Source organism: Coccidioides posadasii, chromosome 1, assembly GCF_018416015.2.
Source record: "Coccidioides posadasii str. Silveira chromosome 1, complete sequence".
Classification (NCBI taxonomy): Eukaryota; Fungi; Ascomycota; class Eurotiomycetes; order Onygenales; family Onygenaceae; genus Coccidioides; species Coccidioides posadasii.
In genome coordinates, this window is record NC_089407.1 from 5,461,037 (window position 1) to 5,484,427 (window position 23,391).

The window sequence follows — 23,391 nt, forward strand, 5'->3', positions numbered from 1 at the left end:
CTTGACAGGGTTGATTATCGTCCGATGGCGACCAGAATTTGTGGGGCACAACGGAGGACATGACATTGATTTTGTAACTTTATACGGAGTAAAACGATGAAGTTGATGTATGGCATGTCATCCCCGCCATTTCTCGAGATGGAGGCCCTAGAGAATTGTCTATCGTAGTGGAAAAGCCCGTCCTATGTCGTTGAAAAGCCATGGAGTCCAGGAAGATATTGACGGTGGTGACGGTGGGAGGGTTTACGCATGCTGATAGGCGGTTTATATATCCACCTGCTCGCCTCCTTTGTACCAATGAAAGCTTACACTCATGAATCCGGCTCCCGTACTAGAGTTGGGGAAAGTGTTGGCAGGAAGGGGTCACACTCTGGATTTTGCGACTCTTGAAGGTCAAGAGCATTGGCTAAAGGGCACTGAATATGTCAACCAGCTTCACTTGCTTGGTGCGGGTCCGACGGAGGGAGAATGAGATGCTCATTACTTGCGTGTTCGGCATTGGGACATCTCCAAAGGAATTTCTAGAGTAATGGCATCAAAATACCTTTTCGACTCGTACTGGGCGCAGACCTATGAGCATCTGAAGCCCATCGTGGAGAGTCCTGCTACACGGCCGGGTCTCCTTCTGGTAGATTTCTTCGTTGATGCAGGCAAGGACATCCTCTATCAGTTCAATGTGCCTTTGGCAATGGTTTTTCCCCAGATGCCAGCATTGATGGCTCCTTGTTCGTACATCCCGGGTCAACCAGGGTTTCAGATCGATGGAACCCTCACGTCAGAAAATGCATCCATTTGGTTGCGTATTCGAAACGACCTCGTGCTCATTCACGCTTTACCAGCCATAATACGCTGGCGGAATTGGGCAAAGAAAATGCGCCACCGGGCGGGTGTCAAATATAACTTGCCAGTGGCTCCCAAACCTAACTATCTTGTTCTGATCAACTCTTTTTTTGGGCTCGAGGTGCCAAAAGATCTACCTCCATTGATAGCGCCTGTCGGGCCAATTTTGGCGGACGAATACTCGCCGCTGACAGAACCGTATGAATCATTCCTCCAGAACCACACTAAAACTCTCTATCTTGCACTAGGTACCCACATCGCTCTGTCGGATACGGATGCCGCCAAGTTGGTCAATGGCATGCTAATGGCCATGAAGAACGGCTTCATCAACGGTGTCATCTGGTCGGTCGGGAATAGCTAGCGAAGAGAATTCCAGCAGAATAGAGTATTTACCGATTCCCGAACCGGAACTACGATATCGTTTGGATCTCTTTTAAAAAGCAAGCATCCCGATTTCCTCTTTGCCACTTTTGCACCACAGCGGGCCATCCTGGATCACGAACATGCGCGGGTCTACCTTACTCATGGAGGCGGATCCAGCGCCAATGAGGGGTTCTTTCACGGCACACCCATGCTCGTAATGGCCTTTTGTTCCGATCAAATATCCAACTCGCCTCGTCTGGTTGCTAGTGGTGCTTCGATTGCCCTGAAAAATTCCAGTTTACATCAGAGGAGCTGAACGAGAAGATAGGGTTGTTGATGGAGGACAAGGATGGATGATACAGAAAAAACTGCGAGCGCATGAAGCACATTGCTCGCGTTGCCTCCCGCCGGAAGGAGTCCGGAGCTGACCTGATTGAGGAGCTTATCTATGATTCGGAGGCGAGATGGGATGGCCAGAAAGAACTTCGCCCGATGCACCTTCAGACTGCTGATATGAGGATGTCAGCATTCAAGGCGAAGAGCTGGGACCTCGTGCTAGTTTATACTGTGGCTTTCGGTGTCTTATCTGGTGTTAGTTGGGCTGTGGGTAGCTTTACATGGGCGAATAGAGGTCTGATTCGTGCCTGGGTGCGATCAGCATTGGGCAAGCTCAAGTAGCAACCGAAACTCTTGTCCTTGCTTGTCATCATCTATCACTGTATATATACGTATGCCACTGGAATTATCCTTCAATATCATTTCATCCTGAAAGCGGTGTCGGTGGTCCAATATAACCAGAGGGCTGAGAGAATACGGTGGTATTGACACTGATAGGCATCCATAAAAACATCTGATCTATGAGCATGGCATTTGTCCAACGCCCGAGATGTCGCTACCTTGCTAATATGTAGCTGTGAACGCCATTCCGGGGTGACGCTAAGAGCGACGTCTCCGCGTTTCGGATAGTGCGGCGGCTGTAGCCCGCCGTATTTTAACGCCGTCCTTGTAACCTCGGCAGAGGCGACGGCTGGTCATCCGCTTAAGTGATGATGGGCGGTTCATGGCAGTCTTTTCAATCGTTGTACTCCGTAGCCCATCTGCAATGGGACTCGCGCACGGAACTTCGCAGGGTGCTGAATCTTTCTGATATTCTACGCCTGTACGGAGTAACAGCCACTAGAAATCCGGAGGGATGCCTTACGCCACTGACTGAAGACGGGATTAGAATCGTTAAATCCCATTATTATAAACCTTCCAAGAGCACATATCCAATATAAGGGCCTGGAATATGTCCCAGTCTTCTCCTTATTCTCCAAGTTGTCCCTTCTGTGGAATAGCTTCCGCCCATTCCCCTTGTCCGCCATCCACTCCAGCCCAAAGTTTACCGACACCAAATGAAAATCTATCACAAACGCATATAATTCTTTCGACAAAGCATGTACTCGCATTTCTTGATATTATGCCGCTGACGAGGGGCCATGTGCTGGTTATCCCGAGACGACATTTTCAGAATCTAGGGGAAGTGAGGGTCAACGAGGGAAGAGAGGTGGGAATTTCCTTTACCAGCCTGGTGATAGATTTGGATTGAGCGATCTATTTCATGCGCCATTTAAATACGTTTTGATCTTCCAGGAATGCTAGCTGACTGTTTTTACGCGTGGGGAGGAAACTGCAGCTTGGAAAATGGCTTCCTATCATCTCTAGGGTAGTTGTGAGAACAATATTAGGCACTCAGCCGGATGAGCGCGGCGAAGATCCCGCACATTGGAATGTAGTGCAGAACAATGGTTTGTGTGTTTCCTCCCACTCAATATGACAGCCCGCATATAACTTCTGGAAAAGGTCTCCGTGCAGCGCAAACGGTTCCCCATGCGCATTTCCATATCATTCCGAGACCCCCTCTAGAAAGGATGACAGCATCCAAAACGAGTTGGGTAATGTTTGGCCGGGGTCAGCGCGATGAACTTGACGACGACGAAGGACAGAGACTGGCAGCTGAGTTAAGAACGGAACTTGCAAAAGAAGTCGCAAAAATTAAGGCAACGGAGGGCATTGACCTTGATGAAGATTGTTCCGAATCAGGGCCAAACATACCTCGAGCGGAGAAGCTGTGATCCATAGAGTTCTGGCTGTCTAAGACATATATGGTGCCATTCTTTGTTGTGCATATACCAATGTTTGTCATTCAGCCAATGCTCTTTTCATACATTTCTAAATACCTTCGAGACATTCAATGACCTTTAATGTTGTGTCGCGGTGCGCTTTCAAGTTGCCCCTCAAGGGGTTGAACAACTGTTGGCTTTGGGTGTGAATCGTTGGAAGTACTATAATCATCCATTCAGTTCAATCTCTAGACAAGAATGGCGAAAATTGTGCGTACCCTTTTCCTGAAGGAATTCAACTCATCCGCTGTTGTTCCCGCGGGAACGGTTTTGGCTCGAGGCTCAATGGCTGAGGCTTCGCCTTCTAGGCATCTTCGATATGTGAGTAATCTCCGGGACCCTAAATACATTATTAGATCGGAGTTTCTGCATATGTGTTCGGAGGGCTATCCATACATTTATTGAACTGCTGGACGCAAACACTAACTAGTTCCAAGTGTGGATTGGAAGGGATGGCAAGTTCTATATCTTCATCGTTTGCAGTAGGCATCCAGAAAGAAATCCGGCCGTTGGGGACAAGAGTTTGTGCTGCAAACTCCAAAATATCGTTCAACATGGCTTCAAAACTATAAGGCTTTTTAGGAGGAATGTAACCCTCCAAGCTATTACCTTGTTAGCCAGAGACACGAGTTATCATTAAGTTGGCTACTCTCGTACGTATATGTTGGTACCCCATCCACGTAAACAGGTCCTACATTCTTTCCTTCTCTCGTTCCAAGGACTTTCAATCCTTCACGTATACCGTACGGGGGATCACATATGATCCCATCAAATATTGGCATATTGCGAAAGGGAGTGTTTGTCAAATCGGAGGTAAAGGCGTCTAGGTAATTCGCCTCTAAGCCATATTGAAGCATGTTCCTCACGAGGCCGATGGGCCTTCCTTCCTCCTTTTGGCCTTTGAAGCTGCGCGCATCAATATCCGAACCAAAGGTGAAGGCCCCAAAATGTGCTGCGGCGACACAGAAACTTCCGGTTCCAACGAAAGGATCATAAAACACTTTTCCGGGGGCGGCGAGGGTAATGTTGGCAGAGACCAAGCTCAGTTCGGCGTCCATAGACGTAGTACTAATATAACTTCTCTTTTTTAAGTCGTATTTGTCCATCACATCTCTGCTGCCGCTAGCTAGCCACCTGCCAAAATATAACTTTGAAGGCTCTGGCTGAGGACTTGGAGTCCGAGACGTCTTGTCCCTAGACGAAGCTACGCGATGGTCATACAATTCAAAGATGATAAAGGTCTCATCTGGATCGGCCATAATGATCGGCCCTTCAAACGCCATGTATCCAAATGACTGAATCAGGGGAATTTTCTCTTTGGACGTCCGCTTCCCAGCATACGAGTCAAAGTCAAATTTGAAGGAGCAGGTCCTATAATCAGGCCATTTTGACTCGGAGCGCCGTCGGACATCTTCATGTAACTCTTGATAGTTCTGGCCTTTGCCCCATAGCTCATAAAGAGACTTTACCAATACGCTACGGGAGACGAGCGCCCGAGCTGCTTTTTCATCTGGCACTTTTATAATACAGAAGGGGGACTAGAAATTATCTTAGCACCTGCAATATTCCGCCAATAAACCAATTTCAATGTTGCATACAATAATATCCAGGCAGTCGACTTACTTCCTCGTCATACTCAACAATCTCCAAATCCACATTTGACACAATGGCAAGGGCTTCGGTTTCCGATCTCCTAAAAGACTCATGAACTTGCGCGAAACGGACCAAATACTCCATGTTTCCGTGCAGTGCCTCGCCTAAATTTCTCCTTTCTAAATGCGTACGTGCTTGAAAGGGTTGAGTGGCAGCGTCCATCGTTTTCCCCGCGGATCTTTTGCCCCTCCAAAAGGATGCATTTTGATGCCAAGCATTTCTCCGAAAAGGGATTAGTGTCACCAGTCCTAGTCCAGTCTATATTAGGTTAGAGTAAAATTCGGCGTCTCTGAACCAGAAGCCGGGAGGAGGATCAACTATCCGGATACATCCTCCGACCTCACTTTTCCATGTCTGCGATTACGCAGAATCAAACACGAGCTGTCTTAAAAGTCGAAGCGCTCGGAGATACAGTTCGGCCCCCTGTCAAAATGAGAATACGATATCTGGGTCCCGGAACACCTCGGGGCGGTGTTTCGTTCAGGAACCTTTGCCTTGGAAGCCGGACCAGTGCTGACTCATCCTCAGAACCGTGGTCGATGACGTCGTATTGCTGACAATTTACTCCGTAGTTGAAGAGAATGTCCGGCCCAGGCACCGAGAGGCGAAAGTTGACACCGGGAAAGGTTGTGAACCTACCGCGAGTTTTCATCCGGATATAACTAAGATGTGCTTTCTCTTGATCAATTCTGTTTAACTTGATAAACAAAGGGGTTTCTTTGGCCGATATACTCCCGTCAAATGGACCGTTTTGAGGATGTCGAATTGAATGACAACTATGGCTCCGATAGCAATAGGGAGTTGGGAGATAATTGCACCGCAGCTACTAGCAATGCCAGAAATCGGCCATGTTCAAATTTACGGCCGGGATCAATGGGTTGTCGTCCCGAACGACGGCCGAGTATACGGCTTATGCGCCTACCGAATACTCAACACCTTCTTGTGCAGCCAGTACCGCCAGGTTCTGATCCGGATCATGGCTCCAATTTGGCATCCGAACTGCCAGGCGCCAGGCGTCGAAGCAGCTCTGAACCTAGGCGTATCCCACTAAGCGCGTTGCTTGGTAAACGCCGTGCGTCTTTTGGACGAAGCCCAGCGCCAATGTTACCATTAGATGAAGAATTGGGCCCCCAATCTTCCAAATCAACTCAGAAAGACCAAGTCCTCCAGCCAACAGAGCCACAGGCTGTGATCCTCAGTCCTATCGAGAACAGACAAGCCACAAGCAGCTTTAGGCAAGGAAGAATTAGGAGGATGAGTAGCGGGGCCCGTTCGATGCTAGGATTGAGTCGTGTTGCCACTCACAATGGAGCTATTGAAGCTCCATCTCTTCCTCAGGGAGAGTATGAAGCGGATGTGGTGAATTTGCTGGACGTTGTTGGTGAGTTGGATATGGCCGTAGCTGTCAAGAATCCTGATGATTGACCTGAGTATAGACCCTGAAGTGTCCACCATCACGACCCTTACCAATGTTCAAAACTCTCTCTTTGTCCCTGACCTTGGACATTGGGTAAACCGTCGACCCACTTATACTGTGAGTCCTGGCCCAACCCGTGGCCATGTCGAGATGGAACGACCGGCAGTGCCTCAAAAAAGAAAGGAAGATAGGGGCGAGCAAAAGCTTGAACGGTCAAGAACAATGGATACAACTACGTCGACACTGAGCGATTCTCGGTTCGCTGTATTGCCGGATGGCGTGTCTTTGGAAGGCTGGAGTGCCGAAGATAAAAGAGCATTGGACGACCACGTCCGGCATATGCTTCACTCGCGAAGATCTGCCTTCAAACGCGGTTTAAAGGGCTTCATTAAATACGTCAAAAAGCGTGAGTAGCCCTCATTTGCTCTAAAATCTAAGCTAATTGAGCCTATCAAGCCCTTGGATTTTTGGTCACTTTGTACGCAACACTCATTACGCTTTTTGGTCTGGCCTGGGTACTGTTCTTAATCGGTAAGGATGACACCTGAACTCAACTCTGCTCAAAACTCACTTGGGTCTTTTAGGTTGGATCAATGTTGGTGGGAAGCAACTTTACGTCATTAATATCATCGACTACATCCTCGTCGCCCTATTCGCCATCGTAGGCGATGGCCTGGCTCCCTTCAGAGCCATCGACACATACCACATGATCTATGTCGCTCACTACCACCGCGTTACCTATAAACTCCGCCGCAAGCAACAGCTTCCTAAACTTCGAAACAAAAACGACCTCCCAGAACGCCGCGAGGAAGAAATAGACCAACATGTCGACGTCGAAAAGTCTGGAGAAACCACCAAAGATTCGGACACGACAGAATTCTCCGTCCTCACTGCAAGACAACAGGAGCGTCTCACTCACCATGCGAACAAACTCGCCAAATCACATACATTCTACAAGCCTCACGAAACCACGACCCACCACGCATTTCCTTTGCGTATGTTGATTGCAGTCATTATCTTGCTAGATTTGCACTCCTTGTTCCAAATCGCACTCGGCGCTACAACGTGGGGTATTGACTACCGCCGTCGCCCCTTTGCACTCACCACGGTGATCCTATGTTGCTCCCTGACTTGTAACTTTACTGCAGGGTTGTTGATATGGATTGGGGATCGACGAACGAGAAAGAAAGATGTTATTGAGAAGATGTTTAGGCAGGAGTTGACGGAGCAGGCTATTTTGAAGTTGCAAAAGAAGAAAAGTAAGCAGAGAGAGGAAGAGAATGTAAGAGAGGGGAAAAAGCAAGGGGAAGAAGAAGAAGAAGACCATACGGGGACCTTAAGTGAGGAGCATGCGTTGTTAAAGAGGTGAACTTTCAGTCTAATGCCAATATTTTAACTGCTTGGGGGGAGGTTGGTTTTTGACTTTAGAGATACCAGGTTGGCGCATCTTCCGCAAGTCCAGGAAATGATTTGGCAAATCACGTATATACAAATTTTAGAAAATGCAATGCCGTCTATTGACTATGAAATCAAAATCATAATAATCGGTAATCGCAAACATAAACTGATACTCGACCCGAATCCTTGACGCCAAGCATCCAAAATAGGTGCAAACCACGTAGAAGATGAATGATTCATGACGCCTGCTGGGAATCTCTTGTAAAAATGACTTTAACACCGACAAAAAAGCTTCCATCCCTTCATGCGAGATCTTTGAAGGATAAGTCTATGACCGAATGTCGCCCGCACAAATACAATTCATTTCCAACGCCAGTAAAAACAAAAGGAAACAAGAAGAGTCCGCTATGTGGTCTCAGCAGTAAATCGATACCGAGACGCGAAACCATTTTCTTTCTCGACCTGGATATGCTGTTCGGCGGGGATCATCTCATGCTGTAAATCCCATCCGGCGCGTCGACAGAGTTCGGCAACAACAACATCGCTGTCGCCTAACATATCGATGTCAAAGTCTATATGAGTAACAGGCTAATATCCAGCGCTAATTAGAAGGCAAAATGACACGTTCATATGGAAGGTTGTCTTGACTTACTGTCCGAGAAATAAATAGTTGTGGGACATCACGTGGCATAATCCCGGGCACTTCAGAAACAGGGGCAACCTTCAATGATGTCCCGATAACTATGACAAGATCGGCAATCTCCCGATCGTGGTCTATGAGGCGATCCCTGAAAGCGCCAGGGAGGTCTTCCCCGAAAAAAGTAATATCAGGCTAGAACGCGTCAGCGGATGGAGAGCTCATTATAAAGGGATATCTACCTTCATGATGCCCGGATGTGGTATAGTGTAGTCATCGTCATCGTCCTCAGAATCGATATTCGAAAATTTCTTTCGATCTTTTTTCTGATTTCCATTTGAGCTGCGTTTCCGCTTCATTCCTTGAGATGTTTTGAGCTGCTCTAGGCATTCTTGGCACTGTGGAACTAATCCCTTACGAGTTTCCTCGAAAATGGCCTCTCCTGGCACCTGGGTCTTGCACTGAATGCAAGTGGCAGTGGCAAAAGAACCATGACACTGAATTAGCTTAGATGGGAGGATTCCGGCGTTGGCTTCCACGTTATCGATGTTTTGGGTGAAGTTAGTGAGCAGTTTTCCTTTTTCTTGAAGTAGCTTGATAAACGCGTGGGTCGGCGAGAATCTCTTTTCTGTTGGTAAAATATCCTTCGCAACAGAATAAAAGATAGTTGGGTCTTCAAGGAACAAGCCAATATCAAATACCTCTTGTGGATCATTGAGTCCAAGGTATTGGAGCTTTGCATACAAGCCAATATCCTTCGATCTAAAATCAGGAATCCCTAAGCTTGTAGAAATCTGTATTCAGGGTAATTAGCTTCCTGCATACTCCTAGAATGCTTAGGGGTATCTTACGCCGGCACCAGTCAAAACAATAATGTTCTTTGATCGCTTCAGAAGCTCGACAGCATCATCAATGGTATTGTATTGTGGGAGTTTCAAGCGCTTGGAATATTCACGATTTATGCCCATATATAAAGGGTTGAGATAGACATCATCGGGCGCGCCCTCAAGAAAAACTGGGGGGATAATTCCAAACGCTGTGCAGAGTTTCTTTGCTGGGATCTTGTCATGGTAAATTTTTTCCGCAAGGAATGCTGCCACACCAATTTCACGCAAGCGTTTGCGAAGGGCTCGCGCTTCTTCCAGTGTGAATGCATCCGGAATTACTGAATACCACCATTTAAGTTAGCTATTTGAATCCGGATGGGGTACAACTAAGGATAGGAAGGGCATACCTCCGTCGCGGAGTTGCTCGTCGCTCAAGAACTGAACCGCTTCCTCGAAGATAGATTCTGTCTCCCACTGATCATCAGAAGCCTCTCCGAGACTTGACAACTCCGAAAGAGACGCGTCGTCGTCGCTCTCTGGCACTTCTCGAGCCTCACTGGCGACGAGGGAGTGAACGACAACCGAGTCCAGAATTTCTCTTTTCGGAGGCATCTCGTTATCTGCTGGCTTCGGCGCAACATCCATGGTGAAGTATCAGGATGTATCACGACCTTCGCCAGGCAGAGGTGAAGACATCACATTCAGGAGATATATATGCGAGAGCCTCCTGGGGTTGAAGGAATGCGATCCCGACCGGAGCTACGGATTATCCGGACTTGGTTTAAACTTTCCGCCAATAACGATCGTCTTTGACCCCCGGAATGTACCTTTCTACGTAGTTTACACGGGAGAGTACTCCGTACCTCGGTGAAGGTACAAAACCACTTCGATGTTGGAATCAAGTCCCAGACACGGCAGCACAATTGCGGGATATCATTAGGCTTCATTAGTTCTTCGTCACTGCTTTTTTATAGATCCCTTTCAAGTGTCTATCATTTCGTCATCAGAGTCTGATTCGCCTTCAATTTCGTCTTCCCACTCATCCTCATCCCCAGCCTCTGCCTCATCGTCACTCTCTTCGATGAAGTCCGCAAGGTCCCGTTCCAGCTCTTGGACAAGTTCTAAAGCATGTTCCTTCAATCTTGCATCTTCATATTGCACAATATCAAAGAGCTTCAGGCTTTGCCTGAGCCAACCCCGACTTGACAGCAAAATAGCACGTTGCTGCTCGGCGACGGCTTCGTTAACAGCACCAGCAGATTGCTCTTGAGTTTTCTTGCCTAGCAAGTATTGACACCATCCACCAAGATACCAGGTCTCTATACTTTGGTCGTCTTCGAGGATCATTCGCTCCAGAACCTCCAACGCCTCCCTTTCCATTTCGGCCTCCATTAGAAGCCTCGAGAGACTGACCCGAACAGGGAAGTCAGGAACATTAGGGCTGTCAGGAGGCAAATCCTTCCATAATTCTAAACTTCTTAATAGAGCAGTCTTCGCGTCATCGTGCCGAAGCTGTGATATTCTGATTGATGCAAGTGTCTGAAGGCATTCAGGAGATTCGGGGGCCACCAACAGGGCTTCTGTGATGAGCGTTTCACATCTGCTCTCGGCATCTTCCTCCCACCTGGCTTCGTGTTAGTGGTAAAAATCCATCAGCGGTTCCACGTAGACTCACGATAAGTCGGTCATGTAAATTTCAATGACTCCACAAAGCGCGTTGGCCATTTTCTTTTTCTGCTCCTCCAGCCCATCCGCCTGCTCTATGCTCATATTTTCTTCGAGAGCCTGTATGTTCTTTCGCAGCACCATAACTCCTCGTTCGAACCACCTCACACTATCTTTACCGCCATCTTCACTCAATTGCGCTAGCCACAAGAATTTCTCTGCTCCTCCACCTCGGGACTCGGGTATAAGGCCTTCGGGATCGAGCGTAACAGCGCGCAAAAAGTGCTCTCTAGCAGCATCAATGTCTCCTAACTCAACATATATCTCTCCAGCCAGGTTTAACCCAATCAATGTGTTAGGAGACGCAGGGGGCGCGATTCTCAAGCCTCGTTCGACGAGGACGACTGCTTCATCTGGTTGTCCGGTTTGAAGGAGGGCAATTGCCTGCTCGTATAAGACTGAAGGATCTTCAGTCACTTTCTCTTTTTGCACTGCTCGTGTGCCATTTAATACTGATTTTTCCTTTCTTTTCGATTTCTTTTTTGAAGGCCTGGTTTTGGCCATGGCTAGTACGGGGTCAGCGTCGTAACGGGGATTTCGGCCGTCGCAAACAAGCTCTTCGAGCTCCGGTCATAGAATTTTTTTCGTTAATGTAGCTGGGCAATCCGGCAGAGAAATATAATATGTATTAAGGATTTTAACGAGTTGGATTGGGTGTTAAAGATGATGTATAGCAGGACAAAAAAAATTGTAACTAGCAGCTATTGGTCGTAGAAATTCAAATTTATGTTTGGCAGGTTTGTCTTCTGACGACATGGGGAAGAACATGACGAGGGGCTTCAAAAAGCGCTTCGTCGTCTCTCCAAAACGCTCCACCGTATCTTCTTCCTCTGTTGGGCGTCTTTATAAAGATCGCGCGTGCTCGCCTCTACCCAGAAAACCTTAATACCTATTCTTTTGGATTCCCCGGTCCAGATACAGGCTAGGAAGCAACAGTAAAGCCAGCAACATGGGCCGCGCCGACCAAGAGGAAGAAAGGGAGACACTAAAGTCCATTTTCCCGGACGAAATTACAGGTGTGCAGCCTAGCTTCAATTTTCCTGAGGCAGGTGGTTAACTAGTATTTGCAGATATATCAGAACATACGTACCGGATATCAATCGTTCTAGACGTCAGCCATCATGGGGAAGACTACTCCGATCCTCCAGTTCTCATTCTTCAAGTAACCTATCCGGAAGATTACCCTGATGTCGCTCCTCACCTTGAAGTATCCGCCCCTCCTAATGCCCCGAAATACCCACATCTTGATATACAGGAAGACCGAGATCGACTTCTAGAGTCACTTCAAACTACGATTGAAGAGAATCTGGGAATGCAGATGATATTTACGCTCGTCGATATGCTGAAAGAGGGTGCGGAGCTACTTATTTCAGAGCGTCGCGAAGCCATTCAAGCGTTAAAAGAATTTGAAGCGGCCAAGGCGGAGGAAGAGGAGAACCGAAAATTCCAGGGTGAGGCTGTGACAAGAGAAAGCTTCCTTGCATGGCGGGAGAATTTCCAGAAGGAGATAGAAGAAGAAGAAAAGAGGAAACAGGAGGAACGAGAAGCAGAGGAGAAAAAGAAGAAAGGAGCTACTAAAGAGCCGAAAAAGCTCACCGGCAAACAGCTATGGGAGAGGGGCCTTGCTGGAAAGGCAGATTATGACGAGGAGGATCCGTTACCGGCAAAATTAGCTAGTGTGGACTTAAAAGCATGACAAGTGCTCCAACGCTGCCAGGGATTATACGGCGAGCCGGTTGAAACGAGCTGTGTGATCTCTTCAGATTTGGATATATTATAGCGCTGAACTTTCTTCTGTTCATACAGTACACCCTTTTGATGCGCAGAATACAAGTCATGCCTTCCTCGTGCTGCCGCTGATAGATTTTATTATTGATAGGATTCACATTAATCCTAGTATTGCACCACTTTCTTAAGAGTAAATGTATATATTTGATGCTGTCCTGTTTCTTGAATTGAGCTGGTGTTATCCACAATAGCCTGTAGCCATACTCTTTACAAACCTGTAGAGCATGGAGCATTTGACCACGGGGCAGCCACCCAATAACTGCTACGCGAGAAAGTCAAAGCCATATTAGTATTATTGTTTCCGGCTTACTTGCAATTCTAGCGCTATAGTCCTTTTAGCCGAGAGCTCCGAATCCAGTATCTTGTTGAGTGAGATTGTAATGCCCGTTGAACGACGGTTCGGCTTCTTGTAACTATCGAATGGTAATGTAAACGGTCCCAGCCATTTCGTTCTTTGGAGACAAGGTCAACGACTGCGTATTCGGAACATATAAGAATGTCTTTGCCCAGGCATGTTCGCAACTTATCTCATGGAAAAAGGCCCAATCACAACGATTCTAGACATACAGCAGGAGCTGCATTCCCTAAGGGAGCCGACCCCGCCAGATAGGCTTGTAGGCGGAGTATTAACGAGAAGAAGGCCGATCTGGAGCTGGGAATTTCCGCGAAGGTAGCAGAGGCTGAAAACCTCGAGCTTAACGTCCACCCAATGCCGTAGGGATTTAAAACATTTACTCGCTCTTCGCTTGTTGTTCGGATGGCGTCTTTTGCCTCCTCTCCAGAGCTTCCTTCTTTGCCAATTCCCTTTCCTTCAATACTATCTCCCACATTTTCTGAGCCATCGCTCTGTTTTTCCGGTCTGCTTCTAATATTATGGTGTTGACCTCATGTAAACTCTCTTTTACAGTTCCTTCCCAAGATAAGATATCGCTCTGCCCTGTAAGCGCATCCCAGCGATCCTCATCCCGTGCACGTACAAGCTCAAGCTCCAGTCGATCACGCCTTTCAATTCGTTTCCAGCGCCTATTCAGCAAGCTCCTAATCGTGCAGCTCAAGCTGGGAGGCTGCGGTTTCTTAATCCGCAAGAAAGGAATACCGCGTGCATTAACTAGCACAGGGACACGACGCCTACCACTCACTACCGGCCTTGGTCGGGAAAGAATCGAAATTCTCTCAGGGTGTGGGCGACGAGCTTCCGGGCGTCGATTGGCCCTTTCCTTCGCAGCCAACGAGGTGCGATCTGGCGGCGGCGTATTCGCAGCCTGCTCACGGCGTTCTTGTAGGGTCTGCTGCAGGAGAGACTTCGTTGCGGCGAGCAAAGAATCGACGCGCTGGTTGCTTTGCTTATTTCCACCCGAGCAAGCCTGGAATAGATCAAGGGCCTGGGAGAGATTGTCGTTAGCGCCTTCGCTTTCCCATTTCTTATAAAGAAGTGGGTGATAGCGTACTTCCTGCCCTGCTTTCAAAGCATTGGCTATTTTGCTTATGCTTTGTAGCTTCTGGTCCTTGCGGAACCTGGTTCTTATAAGTTCACGGACTTCATCTGCTTTACTACTCGTAAATGCCCGGGAACAGCTGGAGAGCAGTGCATGATAAAGTGAAAGACCTGTAAGTACTCGTTAGAGTTACGGAGAAAATACTTGTCGTCGATATGAGCCGGGCGAGAGCATACATGCGAGCCGATGCACTCCTGAACTGGTGGGAGCTAAATGCCGGGGCATTCGGAGCGACCACTGATGTTGTATATTTTGATCCTTAAACAATATTCATCGGCTTACGGAGTACATGCCGACCGCATTCGCCATTTGAGCGGTGTCGAACAATCAATATCCAGCGCACTTCGGTGAACTCGTCCTGGCCTTCAGATTGCACGCACAAGCCACCGTCACAATTAACTAGCCATATCCGGCTTAGCGTAAATCTTGACCGGTGTAGCTTGCGCCGGGCCACCCCCCTTTTCGGGAATCGGCAAATTATAAGTTCCCCGGCGTCTGCAGCCACCTGCCTGTGGTCTGTATTTGATGGAAGTACCGAGTATGTTCAGTCCACCGTAGTATAAGGGGCATAGAAAATATTTTATGTACGGAGCATTCCGTAGTTTCTACGCAAATTGAGATGGCTGTACTTTGGGCTGCGGCATATTGCTCCTCATCATTCACACATAAAGACTAAACTAGTGGCTATGCCTCAAGGAGGGTGAGAGGAGGAATGTAAGCCGTTGTAGAGGAGATATGAAAAGAACCTCCGGTTTGACCAAAATCAATGCTCAAGCTACTCATTAAATTCATTATCAAGTGGTGTGTTGTGTTCTAAGCCAACGTTAGAAAGGGAGAGAGCGAACTTTGACAGGAACTCTATGGTCATCGAAGCGCAAAGACCTATATGACGGCAATGGAAAACGTATAATAAAATTTCTGTAGCGTCGTCTTGGTTGGGTAATATCCGACTCTAAAGCCAGAAGTTAATGCCCGTTGCTGACCCGGGCTTCTGGCTGCTCTCGTTCGATACGGCTGAATATGAGTATTACTGTAGAATACAGAGGTTCCATTCTAAGCAGAGACTCGAGGACTATGAGGATGTCCCATACTCGAGCCTAAAATGTAGCCCCTTCCGGTGGTTGTGGGAGCTTCTTATGTTGTGGTAGGGCCATGTATCTTGCAGAAGCTGATTAGCCACGTCCCCTATCCTGTTATCCAAGGAAAAATTTCACTTACCTTCTAAGTTCAAGAAGGATAGTCTCCATTGTGAATTCTCGCTTCCATTCAGCCAGGCAAGGTAGTCTTGATGGATCAACCTAGAATACCGAATTCTGTTACCAGGGTTCCGCCGGGGTAGTTTATCTGCAGGTTGGCTTAATATGTACCTTTCCAGAGCGCGGGTCAACGCATGGCAGATTTATCCGAGAGACAAACTGAATTAAAGGTGGAGCGTCGGGGTAGTCATCACCACAGTGGATGTTAACGCTGTATATACGATTTTCATGTACGCTCTAGACGTGTAGGTGTTAGGCCACGTTCGCTTTTCTATGGGTAGGAAGGTTGGGCAGACATGAGGGGGTCCGAGAATTGTGCCGTTCCAGTTTCTCATCATAATATCCTCACCATCAGCCAGGCCATATGAACATGCCTCTGTCAAGAGCGTCAGAAAGAGGAACCTTCAGCGTTATCGGGGTTCAACGACGGAACTCGTGGAGACTCCTCACCTGGACCCAGACCCTTCTCGCCCTTCTCTAGCTCCTCTAGAAGACGGAAATTTCGTGGAACTTTCGCCGTCATGATCGCGGATGATGTTGAAGTAGGATCAGAGAGGGGGCTTCTAAGACTCGAAGAGGGGCGCCTCGCACCACAAGGTGCGGCCATACAAAGTTTAATGTGGCAGCGGTGAATGGCGTACGGCGAACTGCAGCATCCGGCCCTGCGGCGCTGCGTCATTGCAGCGGAGTCCGTCATCTAGTCCTATTACGGCCTAGCGTCTTTGTTTTAGGATACCTGGTCTTGGCAGAGCGAGCGCCGAACTGCCCAAAAGTGACATCTGGACTTCCGGATCTGGTTGCTTCTATAGTTTCGTCAACGTCGCCTTTCACCGCAACTCGAGCTGTTGGAACCGTAAAAGGCCCCTTTTACATGAGCCTTAACATCACCGGACGAATTCTTTTAGACCCGAGATTACTTAATACCAAAATAGCAGGCGAACCCTGCAATTCAACATCATCTTTAGACATATACCAAAAGCCACGTACGAATGTACAATGCTGGCGTCGTCCTGTACCTGACATGACTTCTCAATTTTTCCAAGGAGAACTATCCACTTTGATCCAAGAATCCAAAAGGAAAAACTCTGACCTTAGAAATGTTTGTGTTCAAGCCCAGATGTTATCCCTGTGTCTCCGACCAGTCTCAAACTTACCAGGCAATTAGGCGGCAGAAAAATCCCTCGGTGAACTTAAGGCTCTGCCATCAACTTCAGAGGTTCAATTGGCGGCAGGTTCGGGATATCTGATACAGTGCCTTTTTTCTCATTCACTGCTGACCAGCCAAGAGACTTGGTACGAAGGCCGCAGTTTGCGAACCCGTTTATTCTAGCCTGCCATACTCGCCATGGCAAACTTGCGGCAGTAGGGGTGGGCTGCATCCATAGGCTTGTAGCCTCCGGAGCATTGCCGTCTGAACAGCTTAAAGATGTCGTGGATGGTTTGCACGAAACCACAAATCTAAGTGCGACACCAGCTCCAGATGTCTTTGCATACCTTTTCTAATACCTCTCCAGGTCTTGATGTACAGCTCAAAGTTCTCCAAACATTACCCTCGCTGTTCCAACGGCATGCAGGCAGCCTGAGCGGTCAACTTCTAGCCAAGACACTGGAAATATGTGCAACGATGCAGACAGTGAAAACAATAACAGTTGCCAATACGGCTGCAGCAACCCTTCAGCAGCTTGTGGTATCTGTCTTTGAAAAGGCTGTCAAAGAAAACGGTGCGTCAATTCCAGCTTGGCCCCAATCATACTAATAAAATGTACTAATTTCAAATAGAAGCCCCAACGGACACTACCCCGGTATCTGTCTCACTAGGAAACGAAAAGGTTGATATCTCGGCGGCAAATTATGACGCTTTCCGAGTAAGTAGGGTCCATGGTAATTTTTTCAATTCAGATCTGATCTCGCATTTAGCTACTCGACGATCTTTGCCGGCTTGTTGAAGGCGAAAGCCTTAGATATCTAAGCATAAAGCCTCTGTCTAAAATATTTGTCCTGGAGTTAATTGAAAGCATTTTTATCAACAATAATGACATCTTCGAGAGTCATCCAGAACATGCCTATATTCTCCGATACCGTTTAATGCCGTTAATAGTGAGGATTTTGTCTGAACGACAGAGCTTCCCGGTTACAGTCCGCGTTTCAAGGATATTATTGCTCTTACTGAGATCTCACTTGCGCCTTTTAGCTGCAGAGTCGGAAGTAGCTTTGAGTCTTCTCATTCATTTACTCGATACTGATGCCTCGCCACCCTGGAAACGTGCCATATCCATGGAAATATTTAGGGTCTTATATGCAGAACCAGGGCTAATAAGACTCATTTTTCGCTTATTTGACCAGAATGAGGAGCGGAAAAGCATCCTTAAGGACCATATGGCTTGTCTGGTACGGCTGGCTGCAGAAAAGCCATCACTCATAGGTTTAAGCCACCAGTCTACAGTTCCAACAGCTCCTGAATCATCTGGGGAAACTCTTGAAGATCAGGTTGCGCTCGAAGCCGTTGGGGTTGCGGGCGTAATTGGAAGCCCTTCGACTAGTGCAGATGCATGCGGAATCAGTAGTCAGTGGAGTTTACTGCGCGCCCCATATATTGAAACATTGGAGAAACTAGAGGCACCAAGCCCCCCGGAGACTTATATTTACAGCCTTATTCTCAACTGTATCAGCGCACTTTCCGATAGCATCGCGAAATTCATCCTTCCCCTAGCGGTTGCCGAGACAAAAAGCAGGCGGAGACGACACGGCTCGTCATCTAATAACAGTAGTGGGACCATCCCTGAAGAAAAGGCAGCCGCTGGCGAACCGAGAAGCTCAAAATATGTTTCCATTCCGCTGAATCCGCTTAGCCTCAAATCTCATCCACAGATCGGGGAAATTCAGATTGTGGCAGGAATAATCGATGCTTGCTGGCCTGCTGTTCTTGCTACCTCTTCAACTTTCCTGTACGCTGCCTTGGACGGTGATTTCTACCATAACCTAGTCCGCGCTTTTCAAAGGCTAGCCCATGTTGCTGGCCTCTTGAGATTAAAGACACCAAGGGACGCGTTTCTCACCACCCTTGGAAAAGCTGCAGTCCCTGCCGACGTTGTAAATATTACATCAGCCGCGACATTATCTCCTAGGACCGACGATCACCATCTATCGGCTCCTGAATCTCCTATTCCAAAGTCCCCACGCGTCGCTGAACGAACCAGCACCTTCATGGAAAATCAAGGCGCAACACTGGACACACGGAACCTCTTATGCCTTCGGGCGCTGCTGAACCTGGGAATAGCCTTAGGCCCAACTCTTGACCAAGAGTCCTGGTCTATAATCCTTCAGACGCTGCAGCATGCAGATCTGATAACCGGAGTATCCGCTACTCCAGCCTCCAAACTGCTTGCTCCGGATCAAAATGGCGACCCCGTCAGTGTGGAATCACTCAAAGGGACACTTGGGAACGAAATCTTAGCCGTTCGAACGGCAGCAGCCAAAATGCTTGAAAACACACAAGATTACCCGAACAAATCGCTAAAAATATTTTTGCTTTCCCTACTCAACCTATCAGAACGTACGGAAGAATCGAAATGGAGCGGGATTAAAAAAGAAGCCGGTGCACCTTCTTCCCAAGTCGGTCAACAGACAGGACGGATCCATCAAACAAAACGCAGCATGTCCATTGCATTGGGTCGGTCAAGAATTAGGGAGGATGAATTGAAATTTGTTCTAAATAAAATGGGCGAATTGGTGAAATCAAACGCTGAAAGACTCGCAACGACTGCCGACAGCGAAGATATTTGGGATATGACTACGAGTAATCTGATTTCAATCACCAGTGATGAGCAAATCAGTCTTTCTCTCCGCTCAAAAGCTAGCGAGGTGCTCAACAAGCTTGTATTGGACACAATCAAAATGGCAAACCCCTTGAACCCTTCGGAACGAGACCGAGTCCAACTTCGTGGTCTCCGTGCCTTAGTAACTGAGATCTCCATACTTTATGAGACTGAGCTTCATTTTAACTCGAAAGCACGTGGTACAGATTTCCAACTGCATGAATTTGCTCTTGAGACGCTCAAAGCTATACTAGAAGAGTGTGGCGACTCTATAACGGCGGGATGGGACCTGGTTTTTGCCATAATATCAACGGTGTTCAACAGGCGGAAGTCCCAAAATCGGAATAGGGAGGCCCCTTCCTCTAGTCTAGCAACCATTAGCGACTCCGAAGCGGTGCTTGTGAGGTCGCCAAAGCTCGTTCGAACCGCTTATGACTCCCTCCAGCTTGTGGCCTCGGATTTCTTAGGTTTACTACCTGCTTCTTGCCTCCTTGAGTTAGTGGAAACATTTTCCTGCTTTACTTCTCAGGAAGAAGACTTTAACATTTCGCTTACTACAACCACATTCTTCTGGAATATTTCTGATTTTATCCGAGGCCAGATTGGTAACTTTGCCATAGCGGATGAAATTGATGTCGCGTCCAGCGAAGAGAACTTAGCTAAAATGGCCACGGCTACTGACTCATCATCATCGAGACATGCACTATGGCTATTATTGCTTCTTAATCTCGTGCATCTTGCAACTGATAGTCGCACGGAAATACGCAATAGCGCCATTCAAACCCTTCTTCGAATATTCGAGCACTACGGCGAACAGATAACGCCCAATGCATGGCATTTGTGTTTAAACCGTGTTTTACTTATGATGGCGGAGTCTGTTCAGCAGAAGTTGCAAGAGGCGTTGGAATCTACTGAAAGTGGAAGCGCCGGTGACCAAAAAGCCTGGACTGAAACAGCCGTGCTCGTTACAAGAGGGTTTTCAAGCCTTATCGCCGGATTTTTTGACGCGATTATTCAGTATCCAAGCTTTCGGGAATCATGGAGCCGGCTGCTACAATACTTTTGCAATATCCTCAATTCTAGCCAACTAGAGTTACAAAGCACTACCTTCGCAAGTTTCGCAGACGTGCTTCATCGCATCAAGGGATACCAGGATATTGGTCGAGAGGCGCTGGAAAAAGCCTGGTCAGTCTGGGTTGCTAATCATCCTTCCACTAAAGGCCACGATTCCGAGAAATCGAACCAGGAAGCCCTGCTAGCCTACTTGAACACATATAAGCAACTCTACCGGCTGCTTGGAAATAACTTGAACGACGAAGCAATTGTTAACATTTTAAGGAACCTTCAGTTTTGTGTGTGGGAGTCAGTCACGTCCCGATACTCTTCGGACTTGGAACGTCAATCGGAAGTTCAGAGGTCTGTAATCGAATGCTTAAGAACTCTTTGCTCGGATAAACCAGATTCTCAATGTGCAATAATAAATTATCTGGGACAATTCGCCGATAGCGCCTTGACGATATGGTCGTCCACGGATCCAAAGGAAAAGCCAACGTTTGTCGCCTTTTCGAAGGCATCTATGCAGCTCTTGAGCCAGTATATTACAAATCAGGGGATAAATATAAATGTTCTATTGGGAAATACGCTGAGTGAGGCAGTCAAACATCTGGTGAATGCGATTCTACATAAGTATATCTGGAAGGGGAAAGATTGCGACCCGCCCCTTTGGCAAATTGCGACGACGGCTTCATTAGACATTCTTGAAATTGCCATTCCATCTATAGAGAAGGAATATGAGCAGATTCCGCTGGATGTGGTTGCAAACTTCTGGCTTCCGGTCGTTGATTTAACTCGCGGTATTGTTTCGGCTGATCATTCAGAAGATCATGATGTTCCCATGGCCACTGTTGCAAGGGATGAAAAATTCGATATAGATGCTTTTACCCGGCTGCGGGCGCTCATCATCCCTTCTTTGGGATCAAACCTTATTCCCGATCGGATCCGTCGTGACTTTGCGTTTATCCTTCTAAGGTCGTCACTCATATATCACCCGCAACGCGTTGATATTCCTTTGGAGCAGCTAAAGCTCGACCCCCTCAAAGATCTATATGTGATCCGCAGGGGCCGCACGATCGATCCTCGACCAACACTACGATTTAATCTATCCTATCTCTTAATAGACACTCTATTTGACCTCGTGTCAATGCGGGTGTCTGGAAACAAAATCGATTCGCAGGGCGACGCAAAGAGAATGATGTCGTATGTCACGCTCGCTAAATCAATATCGCCTTATTTGGTTCTACGTTGCGGGATAACGTTGAAATCATATATTGCTGACCAACCTCTACGAGGCCTTATGCCTCCACCTATGGCTGCTCGGAAAGAGCTTTTACATCTTCTCAAGCGACTTTATGACCTCCGAAGCGAGCCTGTGGCGATTCCAGCTACAGGTCCAAATGCACGCTTCAAAGCTGATTCAGACAAATCTGATATTATCGACGATGAAGCCAAATACAAGAAACATCTCGAATGGGTGTACCCTCTCGTTGTTAAAGGAGTGCCAATTGCGGGTAGAGAGGCGGATGATCGCGAAATTTTGGAGGCATTAACAAGGATTCTAAACTCCGTTGCAAGCCATTTTGTTCTGCAGGATTAACCAGTTTTGTATGTGCGATTTATACTTAGATCGGACGCCTCTTCGGTAAGGGCCCTATGATGCTCATGCGTATTGTTTTGAATTCTATCCAAAATGGCATTGATTCTCAGGGAGATGAGGACAAGCAGGAAATACCTGACAAGACTGTTGATAACGTTTCCGGCGAGACAACTCTGTATTCAATGTGCTAGCATACTATTTTGGGACGATAATTAAATGGAACACCTCCAGTAATGTTGAGAATTCAACAGAAACTTCGTGCAGATACATCTCAGCCCTTCCCCGGCTGCTTATGTCTACGGTTCGCTTGGCTCTTCTGGGGCTTACCGATCTTTAGGCCCAAAAGACTCGGCTCAACAGTTATGAAAGAGCAGGAGCAGCTTGCAATCATGTATCCATCTAGCGTCTATGGCCTAGTCGGAGAATCCTAAGATGAGGGGAACATTGCCGAGTACGTCGGTCGACGGACTATGGAGCTGGGAGTAAACGCGTTCGTCCTGGGCACGCGACACCCTGACAGACAGGCCTAACGTTGGCATCGAACTCATGGGGAGCATGGAGCCGTTGAAATGAGGCCGAGAGCACCTGGAGTTCGTCGGAGAGTGCTTGGACTTGGGACCTGGACACATTAGAAAGCACTCTTGATCTCCCAGTGGAATTAATACACGGTAGGGTTTTGCAAATAGGAGCTTGGGATCGAAGGATCTGGACATCATGAAGAACACTAGTTAGAAGGGTGCATAACCTTGCAGTCTCACTCGGCGGCCAAGGAAAGCATGGCGTAGCTTTAGAAAATGTCTTAGTTATACAGATTTTCATATGACTAGGTAATCGAAAGAAGTCATCGTCGAAGCGAATGGGCCTATTCATTTCGTAAGTGACTAGTTGCAGGGGCCTTGCGTCCAGAGTATGTGGTTAACTGGTTAACTAGCTGGTTGCTTGGTAGCCATCGGAGATATTTTCTTGACTTGACCACGAGAACATCGCAAGGACCCATCAACAAACCATCTGGGCTATCCAAGCATCAGGATCCCCATCGACGAATAGGCTCCTCCTAATCACTAGTTTCAAGTTTACCCCGGATTTTCACGATATATTCTCTTCCTCTACGGAGTACATATGTATCTGCCTCGCCTCACCGCTGATGTTAACTGGCGGGTGGCGTTGAAGTCTTTGCACCCTAATCGGGCTGGATTCCTGTCACCCCCGCCCCCGCCATCGGCATTAACCCTTCATCCATGGTCTGGATGGCCGGGGATTCGCCCCTCGTGCTGTTTTTCCTCTCTTCAAACTCGAGAGAACATGCGGGGAACAGAGCGGGTTTCGATGGGATTCCGAGGCTCGATGGAAGAGTAAGGTGG

The 23,391-nt window shown here is 47.6% G+C and overlaps 11 protein-coding genes across 11 annotated transcripts; 6 read left to right on the forward strand and 5 right to left on the reverse strand.

Annotated features, from left to right (window-relative positions):
• Nucleotides 1-529: 529 nt before the first annotated feature.
• D8B26_001571 (uncharacterized protein) lies at nt 530-1,201 on the forward strand (the record flags this gene model as incomplete). The annotated part of the gene is made up of 1 exon (XM_003065560.2): nt 530-1,201. One exon carries the CDS (start codon nt 530-532, stop codon nt 1,199-1,201), a length of 672 nt encoding a protein of 223 aa, XP_003065606.2.
• Nucleotides 1,202-1,581: 380 nt separating this feature from the next.
• D8B26_001572 (uncharacterized protein) lies at nt 1,582-1,881 on the forward strand (the record flags this gene model as incomplete). The annotated part of the gene is made up of 1 exon (XM_066123577.1): nt 1,582-1,881. The coding sequence occupies one exon, from the start codon at nt 1,582-1,584 to the stop codon at nt 1,879-1,881; it is 300 nt and encodes a 99-aa protein (XP_065979652.1).
• Nucleotides 1,882-2,594: 713 nt separating this feature from the next.
• D8B26_001573 (uncharacterized protein) lies at nt 2,595-3,705 on the forward strand. The gene is made up of 3 exons (XM_003065561.2): nt 2,595-2,749; nt 2,879-2,990; nt 3,046-3,705. The coding sequence occupies exons 1-3, from the start codon at nt 2,663-2,665 to the stop codon at nt 3,315-3,317; spliced, it is 471 nt and encodes a 156-aa protein (XP_003065607.1). The 5' UTR covers nt 2,595-2,662; the 3' UTR covers nt 3,318-3,705.
• Nucleotides 3,480-5,205, reverse strand: D8B26_001574 (uncharacterized protein; the record flags this gene model as incomplete). Its single annotated transcript, XM_003065562.2, has 5 exons — nt 4,989-5,205; nt 4,023-4,903; nt 3,762-3,967; nt 3,584-3,705; nt 3,480-3,527 (listed from the first exon to the last, which is right to left on the reverse strand). Exons 1-5 carry the CDS (start codon nt 5,178-5,180, stop codon nt 3,480-3,482), a joined length of 1,449 nt encoding a protein of 482 aa, XP_003065608.2. The 5' UTR covers nt 5,181-5,205.
• A 289-nt stretch (nt 5,206-5,494) lies between these two features.
• D8B26_001575 (uncharacterized protein) lies at nt 5,495-8,421 on the forward strand. The gene is made up of 4 exons (XM_003065563.2): nt 5,495-6,399; nt 6,455-6,841; nt 6,892-6,966; nt 7,020-8,421. Exons 1-4 carry the CDS (start codon nt 5,760-5,762, stop codon nt 7,802-7,804), a joined length of 1,887 nt encoding a protein of 628 aa, XP_003065609.2. The 5' UTR covers nt 5,495-5,759; the 3' UTR covers nt 7,805-8,421.
• On the reverse strand, nt 8,239-9,959 carry SIR2 (NAD-dependent histone deacetylase sir2; the record flags this gene model as incomplete). The annotated part of the gene is made up of 5 exons (XM_003065564.2): nt 9,705-9,959; nt 9,322-9,635; nt 8,713-9,264; nt 8,486-8,665; nt 8,239-8,421 (listed from the first exon to the last, which is right to left on the reverse strand). Exons 1-5 carry the CDS (start codon nt 9,940-9,942, stop codon nt 8,239-8,241), a joined length of 1,467 nt encoding a protein of 488 aa, XP_003065610.2. The 5' UTR covers nt 9,943-9,959.
• A 248-nt stretch (nt 9,960-10,207) lies between these two features.
• On the reverse strand, nt 10,208-11,632 carry D8B26_001577 (uncharacterized protein). Its single transcript, XM_003065565.2, has 2 exons — nt 10,973-11,632; nt 10,208-10,921 (listed from the first exon to the last, which is right to left on the reverse strand). Exons 1-2 carry the CDS (start codon nt 11,524-11,526, stop codon nt 10,279-10,281), a joined length of 1,197 nt encoding a protein of 398 aa, XP_003065611.1. The 5' UTR covers nt 11,527-11,632; the 3' UTR covers nt 10,208-10,278.
• Nucleotides 11,633-11,778: 146 nt separating this feature from the next.
• D8B26_001578 (uncharacterized protein) lies at nt 11,779-12,877 on the forward strand. The gene is made up of 2 exons (XM_003065566.2): nt 11,779-12,038; nt 12,093-12,877. The coding sequence occupies exons 1-2, from the start codon at nt 11,972-11,974 to the stop codon at nt 12,716-12,718; spliced, it is 693 nt and encodes a 230-aa protein (XP_003065612.1). The 5' UTR covers nt 11,779-11,971; the 3' UTR covers nt 12,719-12,877.
• Nucleotides 12,878-13,541: 664 nt separating this feature from the next.
• D8B26_001579 (uncharacterized protein) lies at nt 13,542-14,531 on the reverse strand (the record flags this gene model as incomplete). The annotated part of the gene is made up of 2 exons (XM_066123578.1): nt 13,542-14,416; nt 14,483-14,531. 2 exons carry the CDS (start codon nt 14,529-14,531, stop codon nt 13,542-13,544), a joined length of 924 nt encoding a protein of 307 aa, XP_065979653.1.
• Nucleotides 14,532-14,978: 447 nt separating this feature from the next.
• MMS2 (E2 ubiquitin-conjugating protein mms2) lies at nt 14,979-16,134 on the reverse strand. Its single transcript, XM_003065568.2, has 5 exons — nt 16,013-16,134; nt 15,859-15,938; nt 15,674-15,799; nt 15,525-15,604; nt 14,979-15,464 (listed from the first exon to the last, which is right to left on the reverse strand). Exons 1-5 carry the CDS (start codon nt 16,083-16,085, stop codon nt 15,404-15,406), a joined length of 420 nt encoding a protein of 139 aa, XP_003065614.1. The 5' UTR covers nt 16,086-16,134; the 3' UTR covers nt 14,979-15,403.
• A 449-nt stretch (nt 16,135-16,583) lies between these two features.
• D8B26_001581 (uncharacterized protein) lies at nt 16,584-22,272 on the forward strand (the record flags this gene model as incomplete). Its single annotated transcript, XM_003065569.2, has 6 exons — nt 16,584-16,661; nt 16,728-16,794; nt 16,851-17,024; nt 17,077-17,283; nt 17,342-17,427; nt 17,480-22,272. The coding sequence occupies 6 exons, from the start codon at nt 16,584-16,586 to the stop codon at nt 22,028-22,030; spliced, it is 5,163 nt and encodes a 1,720-aa protein (XP_003065615.2). The 3' UTR covers nt 22,031-22,272.
• Nucleotides 22,273-23,391: the final 1,119 nt, after the last annotated feature.

What these genes read in the sequence shown, in the direction of transcription:
- D8B26_001573 (XM_003065561.2), top strand. Translation starts at nt 2,663, where the DNA reads ATGCCGCTGACGAGGGGCCATGTGCTGGTTATCCCGAGACGACATTTT. An exon ending in GGGTCAACGAGGGAAGAGAG is followed by an intron (nt 2,750 to 2,878) that starts GTGGGAATTTCC and finishes AGGAAACTGCAG; the next exon opens with CTTGGAAAATGGCTTCCTAT. An exon ending in GAATGTAGTGCAGAACAATG is followed by an intron (nt 2,991 to 3,045) that starts GTTTGTGTGTTT and finishes CTTCTGGAAAAG; the next exon opens with GTCTCCGTGCAGCGCAAACG.
- D8B26_001575 (XM_003065563.2), top strand. Translation starts at nt 5,760, where the DNA reads ATGGACCGTTTTGAGGATGTCGAATTGAATGACAACTATGGCTCCGAT. An exon ending in CATTAAATACGTCAAAAAGC is followed by an intron (nt 6,842 to 6,891) that starts GTGAGTAGCCCT and finishes GAGCCTATCAAG; the next exon opens with CCCTTGGATTTTTGGTCACT. An exon ending in CTGGGTACTGTTCTTAATCG is followed by an intron (nt 6,967 to 7,019) that starts GTAAGGATGACA and finishes TGGGTCTTTTAG; the next exon opens with GTTGGATCAATGTTGGTGGG.
- D8B26_001577 (XM_003065565.2), bottom strand. Translation starts at nt 11,526, where the DNA reads ATGGCCAAAACCAGGCCTTCAAAAAAGAAATCGAAAAGAAAGGAAAAA. An exon ending in ATTTACATGACCGACTTATC is followed by an intron (nt 10,922 to 10,972) that starts GTGAGTCTACGT and finishes ACACGAAGCCAG; the next exon opens with GTGGGAGGAAGATGCCGAGA.
- D8B26_001578 (XM_003065566.2), top strand. Translation starts at nt 11,972, where the DNA reads ATGGGCCGCGCCGACCAAGAGGAAGAAAGGGAGACACTAAAGTCCATT. An exon ending in TTTCCCGGACGAAATTACAG is followed by an intron (nt 12,039 to 12,092) that starts GTGTGCAGCCTA and finishes TAGTATTTGCAG; the next exon opens with ATATATCAGAACATACGTAC.
- MMS2 (XM_003065568.2), bottom strand. Translation starts at nt 16,085, where the DNA reads ATGACGGCGAAAGTTCCACGAAATTTCCGTCTTCTAGAGGAGCTAGAG. An exon ending in CAATTCTCGGACCCCCTCAT is followed by an intron (nt 15,800 to 15,858) that starts GTCTGCCCAACC and finishes CTACACGTCTAG; the next exon opens with AGCGTACATGAAAATCGTAT. An exon ending in ATCCTTCTTGAACTTAGAAG is followed by an intron (nt 15,465 to 15,524) that starts GTAAGTGAAATT and finishes AGCTTCTGCAAG; the next exon opens with ATACATGGCCCTACCACAAC.